Raw genomic sequence first — 9861 nt, 5'->3', positions numbered from 1 at the left:
ATTGGATTAAAGAGTTTGATAATGAAGGTCGCAATATTTTGTGGTTCAAATGTCCTTTCACATGCAGGACATTGCCCATGGGATATTGAGTGTAGCAATCAAGAAGGTATTGAATGGGATGAGCATCATCATGGGAAAGAAACTAAGCCAAAGAAATTAATGGAAAAAAGAGACGTATGAAGATGGAGATTCATCTATTGGCTTACTTAGCCGTCCAGGAAAAAATGATTTTCTTGTCTCCTACAAACCTGAAAATTGGCCGGCACTACCTAGCCCAAACAAATACCGCAAATGATCCCAAACTACAAATATCATGATGATGAGCGAGTGAAGCCTTGTCATTTTATTAGTTTTACACATATTCAAATATTGTCGAAATTGTTATTACAAAATTCTTAACCAAGACATAAAAGGGTAGTTTATTTCAAACTTTAATGTTGTACATTCATAAATTAAATTGTATAATTTTTTTGCCTTTCTTGATGAATGGAATGAGTAAGAAAATCCATTTGTTATACTTTATGTGATCTTTTTGTGGATAGAACTTACTTGAATTTAGACAACACTAAATAATTTTCCTAATAAGAAATATTTGACTTATAAAAATGGTCATCACAAGATCGGAGCCATAAACTGCATATATTTAAATGTGATAGCATGTAACTTGATATTTTATTCAATCCCATTTAGTTTTTTGCTAAAAATATAGCTATCACTAACAGCTATGAATCTTATAATTGAAACTTTTCAAAAATTTAAAAAATCCAATTTTCTATAAATAGGAGCCAATGTGAAAGCAAAGAAACAAGCAAAAACAAAGTCATTTGATCCCCCATATCTAAACAAGCACATTTATCCTCCTCTTTAACCAGTTATGTCACGACCTGAGCCTACACCGTGGACATGGCCGGCACTCAAGAATCATTGATGATCCCCAAGGAGGCCTCATCTATCTCTTTATGTGCTAAAAGATATAGTTGATTGAAGTTGACCCAAAACTCAAAACTGATCGAAGTCTGAGGTGTTACAAGTTCATTTTCTTAGAGGGAAGATCAGTGTAACACCTCAGTATCAGGTTTTAAGTTCCAGGTCAACTTAAAACGACCATATATTTTAGCACATACTTATGTAAGTGTCCCATGATATATCAAATTGAAGGTATTTGAGTCCTCTTTCCAACGCCGCTAAGTTTGCTAAATTCCGAGCTCCTAGTAAAAAGTTATGGTCATCTGAGTGAAGCCTCTCTAGTTAAGGCTTTTCATCCGTTTGAGAAAGAGGTATTTTGGTCTTTTCATTACCCCACTCGACTTAACCACATTTTACTCACCCAATTTAAGGATCTAATCGGACGCTAAGATATTTTGAATATTTCTAAACACTTAGAATTCTAGGGCGAAGTTTCAAAGAGAGGAAAAGAAGGTTTTCAAAAATTCATTCAAGTGTTGAGGATTTTCGCCAAGAACAATCGTTCTTTCTAGGTATGTGAAGTTTCCCATAGTGATGGACTTGTTCGTCCTCACGCTAATCATGTAGTTCTTCCATTAATTCATCCATGAAATTGTTTATGTAAAGATTCTTGAAGAGTTCTTGAGTTTTAGCCCCATTCTTTATCAATGAAAGTTTTGAGTTCTGGAGGTGAGGGTCTTGCGAATAAGTGGTGTTTCTTGATAGAATTTGAGTGAGATTTCAGTGAAATTTTGTTGGGTTTATGAATTAAAGAGAGTTTGGAAGAAACCAATCGATTTTAGATAAGTTAGGACCCGAAATTGAACAATAAAATTTGTCGAATTTCTGGGCTCGGGCTGGGGCAATGCGCCACCATAGCGTCAGGAGGGTCGGCGCCCTGCACCAGAAGTGCGCCCCAAAGTACTCCTAGTACTTTTGGGGCTGGCGCGACGCTCCACTGCTGCGCCAGGGTCACCAGGCTCTTTTCTTCTTCGTTCTTCGTCCCGTATGCATTCTTTCAAATCGTATCTTCGCTCTCTTCTTAATACTAACTCTTAAAGTCTTCATTAATCTTTGAGAGAGTCTACATGTCTCACTCACATGTCTTCATTTACATTCCAAATTTAACTCCCCTTCATTATTACTCCATGATTATGGAAAAAATTTATCACTTAAATTGCTATTATGAATCTAAACCTTGGGGTTTTTTCATGAACTTGAGCATTGACAAGAAATGGTGATTATGAGTTGAAACAACTCCATTTTCGAAATGGTTTTCACCAATGGATTCCAAATGCTTTGAGTGTAATATTTATGTAACAATTTTTATATTCAAACCTTATTTTCAGAATCAGGTTCTTGAGTCGATTAGACTCATTTACTCAAATTAATTGATATGGATATTGTTAGTTTTAAAATCTCATTTTGAATACTTTTTTTACTAGATTGTGCTGATTTGAATATTGTTCGGAAGGGAAAAGCTCAAGTCTTGAATTGATTTGTGATTGATTAAGGAAAGTAAACTTCTAAACCTTGTTAAAACTCGTAAAATCTTGAACCCTCCTTGTTGTTTGTGTAGGAAAGTACGTAATGGAAATGAGATGATGGGTTAATTTCTCAAATTGAATTTGATAGAAATGAGATTAATAGAAAAGGCAACGTGTTGATAATATTGTATTGAGTAGTGTGAATTGCTTTGAGTGTTATACTGAATTGGTGATTGATGAGATGTTTGATAGTGTTATTGTAGATATAAACTACTTGAAATTGTCATATCTCATTATTGTGTGAACATGCATATTTCCTTTGGTTCTGGAACACTGTGATGAGATATATTGTTATTGATGTTGGGGTTATTGTTAGTGAGTGTTATTGATGTTGAGGTCATTACCGATGAATATTATTGATGCCGAGGTCAGTGCTGATGAGTGTTGTTGATGTCGAGGTCATTACTGGTGAGTTTTGTTGATGCTGAGATCATTACCATCGAGTGTTATTGATGCCTAGATTTGGTTCCGCAACACTATGATGAGATATACTGTTATTGATGTTTGGGTCATTGTCAGTGAGTGTTATTGATGTTGAGGTCATTACCGATGAATATTATTGATGTCGAGGTCAATGTTGATGAGTGTTGTTGATGTCGAGGCCATTACTGGTGAGTTTTGTTGATGCTGAGATCATTACTAGTGAGTGTTATTGATGCCTAGGTTATTGTTGGTGAGTATCTAGACTATGGGTGTTTCTTATAGATCCCAATTTGATACTTGTAAATAGTGAACTTGATTATATTATTAAGATTGATTATTGTGATTAATGACTTTTATATTTGTGATTGATGGCCTTGATATTTGTGATTGATGAACTTGATTGTTGTGATTGATGAACTTGACACCTGTAATTTGATGAAATGTAACTATTGGACTGTGACTATTAAATCTTGTGGACGTTATATCGTGAACAGTTAGGTTGGGTTGATTTCTGTGCAGGTTATAGTTGTGGCAGTTCAGTTGGGATGAAAGGAATTTTCATTTTCTAGCTAATTTTACCTTGTGTTTAGTGGGTTGCTTTCTAGGTACTGTGTTGTTTGGTACTCACTCTTTGTTTCTACACTTATGTAAGTTTTGAGCTCGAATCTGTGTGATTACGCTCCTTCTTTCTAAGTCCAAGGCTTTCTATGGATACTTGAGAGATATCTTCTTGTCATGCCGGTAGGCCTTCCTTTTCCTTATATATATTATTGTTCTATTTGAGAGACTAGGACATTTGAAACTTGTATTTATCCTTCAAACTCTGTTTTTATATATTGGTGGCTTGTACACGTGACAACCACATTTTCATGGTATTTGAGAATGACTAAATTTTCTACGCTTATGTTATTATTGGTTTATTTATGTTTTTCCTTTCGTATTGTTGGGTTCAAGTTGACCTATCGTGATGGGATAGACAAGTGTCATCACGTCCATTTTTGGATCGTGACAATAATTTTTAGACATGCATTCTTTCAGTATATGGTCTCAAATATACATTATACATTTTTGTTTCTGTGATATTATGTCATATGTTAGAGTTTTGACTTTCAATTCTTATTCGTTGAATCCTTTTAATCATAGGAATGACAAAATAAGTAGTTTTTGTATATAGCTCATGTTCATATTTATAGCTCATTCAGTTGCTTGTATAATGGATGATCTCAGTCCTTACCCTGCATACCAATACATTCAATGTATTGATTCTACTTCACACTACATCGTTTTATGATAAATATTTCAGCACCTTGATTCAGATTTGCGGAAAGACGTTCCACTAAATTCCTCTACTTTCAACATTATGGTGAGTCTTCCTCACATTCAGAGGACTTAAGTTATGAGCCAATAGATTTTATTCACTTCAATTGCGTTAGCTTTCAAGAAATCCGAGGTCTTGTCCTGGCAAAATATGTCATTCAGTTTAGAGGCTTTAAGATATTAGTATTCAATAGAAATAGACTTATTCTTGAACTTTATTTCAGTTATATAGTTTATAGCTTCCGCTTGAATTTTCATGTGATGTTCTTAGATATGCTATGCCAAGGGTTAGCTTGGGATCACTTAAGGTTTCATGTACCATATCTTGACTGTGGTGTAGACTTGGGTCATGACACAAGTTGGAATTTTACCATTCTCATAATTAAGTTCGAATCATTTTTAATCTCGTGCTAAAATCATCAAGATGTTTGTCCTACCTCATCGTTGATTATGAACAATTATTTATAACTTATAATAACCGACAATTTTAATCTTTTGTATATGAGTTAAATGACTCCATACACAAAATGCTCCCATGAATTTACTTGTTTAGTTGGCAAAGACTTAAGTAGAGAGATAAGGGGGGTGGGGGGTGGGAGTGCATGTTGTAGGCCTATAGGAAGTGTGTTTTAGCTGTGGTCTTTAATTATAATTGGTCGGACGGTGGGTGAGTGGTACGGAATCCTTTGTATTCCCATTACGCCCATATTCATGCCGTATGTGTTCCTAATAAACAACTAAGTGTTCTAAATGAAATAAATATAAAAAGTCTTCAACTAAGACCATAACTATAGCAACTCATCTAAATTAAATCATGTCAATCATCAGTCGTAGTAATGGTGGTAGTGGTGGTGGTGATAGTTTTAGGACGGAGTTGTTGTCTCCCGCTGCTCAATCCGTTGTTGATCACTCCATCCCGTTGGGGTCGACATGGAAACTTAATACGAGTGACTTCCATCTTCCTCAACACCGCTCTTATGATCATCAATCTTTCAGTTTGCTTCGTCTACTTCGCGCTTTCAGTAATACCTCCTCACTTCCCTATTCAAATACTACATGCATTTTGATCAATATATTTGTTACGTTACTCCATTTATCCACCTATTTGTTTGATTGAATATGAAATTTAAAAAATTTCACAATTTGATATATATCAAAAGTACTCTTACAAAATTTTCAAATATGTTGTGACATGTCATTAAGAGAAACTAACAAAAAATTGAATGATTAATTATTATGACTTATGTAATATTTTCTTCATATATAAATTTTATTTCAAAAATGTTATATTTGAATTCATACCAAAAATTAGATAATTTGACTTTTGTACTCGTGAATCATCTCACATAAAATGCCTGTTGAGTATTATAGTTATTATATTAATGTTCTACCTGCTCTTTGTGTTGACAATTACATTAATTTATTAATAGTTGCATTTCTCAAATATTTCCTCATGTGCTCAGCTGATGTTAACTATGTAACACACCGGAAATAACTTAACATATTGTATATACAAGTCTTTTCTCAAATGGAGATGGTGGATGAATCAAACTTTTAACATATGGAAAAAATGAGTTTTTTTCTCAAAGTTCGATGACATATTTGAGCCTTTTTCCTTGTCTGCTGCTATTTTTCCTGATTAAACCATATTTTAATTATTTATCTACATGAAGGGGTAAATTATTTCTCTGTTAATAGTTAAGAATACGTCGGAACTCTAGAGGTTGAGGATTTATTTGTGAATTGTGATCTGCAAAGCAGGCAACAAAATCCAATTCTATTGGACTCAAATTTGCTCTTACTTGAAATGTTCCATGACTAGATCCTCTGCTTGTTGAGGCTAATAGGTCTGAAACTTATCTTTCAACAACAATAACATACGTTTTGATTAAACGTAATCCCACGAGTGAGGTCTAGGGAGGGTAACGTGTATACATACTTTAACCTCCTATCTTGGGAGATAGAAGGGCTGTTTCTGATTGACCCTCAACTCAAAGGACAAGTATACCAAAGCAGTTGGGGAAAAGAAATAACATAAGTGAAAAAGTCACGACAAAATATTAAAGATAGCATGACAAAGCAAATTGGAAAAAATAATCAGGAATAGTAACTACAGTATAATAATACTATAATCGAAGTAAAAGGAACAATAAATAGTAATATAGTAATTGAAGAACAAGCAACTCTAAAACTCAAGAGTAATACTAGTATGACTTAAAAGTTAAAATAGCTGATTTCAGATAGCCAAACTCAGTGTGTTTGATGATCAAAGTTCCCATTGTCATTTTTTCACTTTCTTTTTTAAAAAAAATCTTGGGTGACTACTTAATGGAATCTGTTTATCATGTACAGGGAATCAGAGAAAAGTTGTTGAATACTACAAAAAACAAGAAAGGCTGCTTGAAGGATTCAATGAGATGGACACAATTAATGAATGTGGTTATTTACCTGGACATCTTACTGAGGTTAGTCTCTTGCACATTTGACAGAAATGACAGATACTCATCAAATTAATCATCACTATTTTTCCTATCTACCAATAATGTTTGCCAGGATGAATTGAAGCAACTAGCTAAGGGTGAAAAGATTGCGATTCATGCGTCAAACATAGCAAATATGGTTCTTTTCATTGCTAAAGTCTACGCGTCTATTGACAGCAGATCGCTGGCTGTAATTTCGTCAACCCTGGACTCCCTATTAGATCTCTTATCTGGATTTATTTTGTGGTTCACTTCTAATGCAATGAAATCCCCGAACCAGTACCGCTATCCAATTGGAAAGAAGAGAATGCAGCCAGTGGTAAGCTTGTTAACAACACTGCAACATTCTGAGATATATGTTGGATTGTCCTGCATTGGTTTAGGGAATTATATGTAGTCTCGTTATATTGTCTTGAGCAACCGGCACCTCATGATTAGCTTTTAGGGTTGAATTAGACCCAATGTCCATTTTTCCGTGACAATTTGATAAATGCATTCCTTCTGCTTTAATTTTCATTTTCTGAATATATATATTTTGCTTGATGCATCATTATATACATTAACATGAATCACACAGGATGTGTCTAGCATGATGGGATGTTTGAACTCATCTGCTGCACTATTTTCAGGGTCTAGTTGTGTTTGCATCCATAATGGCGACTCTAGGACTACAAATATTGTTCGAATCTGGTAGACAACTCATAACTAAGGTATGTAACTTGGTTCTAATCATCTGTATCGTGATAATACATTTCGTATTATAGGACTGAGTTCTGATTTACCGCAATATTAGTAGTGGATTGTTAAATGGCGTACAACTAACATCGATTTTTTTCTGACTCTATGCTTCAAAATCAGTCTCATCCTGATAGGGACCCTGAGAAAGAAAAATGGATGATTGGAATTATGGTTTCTGTTACTGTGATAAAGTTTCTACTTATGATCTACTGCCGAAGATTCAAAAATGAAATTGTAAGGGCCTATGCTCAAGACCATTTCTTTGATGTAATTACCAACTCAATCGGATTAGCGACAGCAGTCTTAGCCATCCACTTCTACTGGTGGATTGATCCTACTGGAGCTATCATTGTGAGTTCATATTAACATCATATATAGCTCTTTAATTTGTGGACTAAAAGCAATATGTGTTGATTAATCTTTGTTGTGTGTTTTCAGATAGCACTTTACACGATGAGCACATGGGCAAGGACGGTGCTGGAAAACGTGTGGGCACTTATTGGAAGAACAGCTCCACCAGATTTTCTTGCAAAGTTAACATATCTAGTATGGAATCACCACGAAAGGATCAAACATATTGACACAGTTAGAGCATATACTTTTGGGACACAATATTTTGTGGAGGTTGATATAGTACTGCCAGAGGATATGTTTCTGAACCAGGCACATAATATTGGTGAAACACTACAGGAAAAGCTGGAGCAACTTGTTGAAGTTGAACGAGCTTTCGTTCATATAGACTTCGACATCACTCACAAGCTAGAACACAAGACTATCATCAAATAACATCAAACTAACATAGTATTTTTGATGTGTCCTTCACCTCTATCTTCTGAGGCCTGTTTCCTCTATTGTCTCCTTTTTACTTCTTTTCTCATTTCAGCTGTTTTTATGTTTACTTTTTGTCTAAGTGTAGACCATTCAATCTGAATTGAATTTGTTATTGATGAATAATTGTGATGAAACTCCCTTCAAGAATCAAGACTAGAAAATATTACAACAATTGTAGTATTTTATTTCAGTATAGTAAATGTTACAATCTCTATGAATCCTCTGATTCTTCTTTTCAGAAGTAGATAAAATAAACTCAAAGGCATTTGAGCTTGATCTTGAATCTGTATGACTACCACAATAGTAGTACAATAGGCTATAGGCTTTCACCTATGTAGGGGCTGTAGTTTGGGTTCCAATGTAACAGAAGTACCACTATTCAGCCTGATTGAAAGAATATCAGGATTGCACTCAACAAATTCTCCCTGTTTTCTGTAAAAGAAAAACTCTACAGGATACCATTCACACAAGGGTCTTGTCATGAAGCATCTCCTACACACTTTTTTTAATTTTGAAACTTTTTGGTCACCCTTAATTTAATCACCCTGCTTTCTAGTGTTGTTCCTGAAGAGAATAGTTGACATCATTGATCTCTCATTATAACACCCCACAAATTCTAAGATAAGACCCAAACCATTCTTCGCATGCAGATAGGTTCGAACCCGATGATTTCTATTTGTACACAGGTATTAAGGTCAATTCCTAAGTGTGGAAGGTCTATGGATGAGAAATAAGGTTAGAAGGAACCTCTAGCACTAAGTCGAGTTCGAAGATTCCCTACCGATTAAGTTTTTGTATAAGATAATGCAAGGGTCAATTTCAAACGAGAATATATCTTAGAATATGAAGAGTTATGTGTCTCATTCCCACCAAATTAATTATCTTTGAGCCTACTTTACAACGTCACTGACCGTTCATAAATTATGAGTTCGAAGTAAAAAGTTATGATCGTTTTTGCAGATATTCTCTAGCATAATTTTGTACTCCCAGATACTACGAATCAAAATATGACTTGTGGTGTCATCAGCTGTCGTGGTTCGATTGTAACACCCCAGAAATTTTTTGAGCTAAGACTCAAACCATTCTCCGTTGTGAGTAAGATTTTACCAAGGAATGTAAATTTCTTTAAGTGTTAAGGTCACTAGTGTAGCACCTTGAGTTCCATTCAAGTCATTCCTAAGTTCTTTTAAATTTTGGGTCAACTTCTAGCACAAGATGAGTTAGGAGGCCCATAAGATATCAAATGAAAGATTTCTGAGTCCTCTTTCCAACGCCACCAAGTTTACTAAATTTTAAGCTCGGATGAGGGAGATATGACCTTTGAGTGCAGCCTCTCTAGATAGGGTCTTTCCACCCAAACTAAGGAGGGGTATTTTAATCTTTTCCTTACCCCCACTTATTCTAAATGCAAATTACACCCAATTGAGGGTCTAAACTAATTAGAATATGTTTCATTCATCACCAAAGCATTTAGGGTTTTAGAGAGAAGATTCAAGAGGAGAAAAAGTTCAAAGTTTCAAGCGTTCGTTCAAGAAATTCAAGATTTCGCCAAGAGCCTTTAAGGTATGTAAGCTTCCATA

At 34.8% G+C, this 9861-nt stretch overlaps 1 protein-coding gene across 1 annotated transcript; it reads left to right on the top strand.

Moving 5' to 3' along the window:
- The first annotated feature begins 5046 nt into the window (after nt 1–5046).
- LOC125862764 (metal tolerance protein 9-like) lies at nt 5047–8404 on the top strand. The gene is made up of 6 exons (XM_049542896.1): nt 5047–5254; nt 6585–6697; nt 6786–7031; nt 7342–7422; nt 7571–7801; nt 7889–8404. The coding sequence occupies exons 1-6, from the start codon at nt 5047–5049 to the stop codon at nt 8234–8236; spliced, it is 1227 nt and encodes a 408-aa protein (XP_049398853.1). The 3' UTR covers nt 8237–8404.
- The last annotated feature ends 1457 nt before the right edge of the window (nt 8405–9861 follow it).

Source organism: Solanum stenotomum, chromosome 4, assembly GCF_019186545.1.
Source record: "Solanum stenotomum isolate F172 chromosome 4, ASM1918654v1, whole genome shotgun sequence".
Classification (NCBI taxonomy): domain Eukaryota; kingdom Viridiplantae; phylum Streptophyta; class Magnoliopsida; order Solanales; family Solanaceae; genus Solanum; species Solanum stenotomum.
The sequence above is the reverse complement of the archived record's forward strand: the minus strand, read 5'-3'. Positions and strand labels throughout refer to the sequence as shown.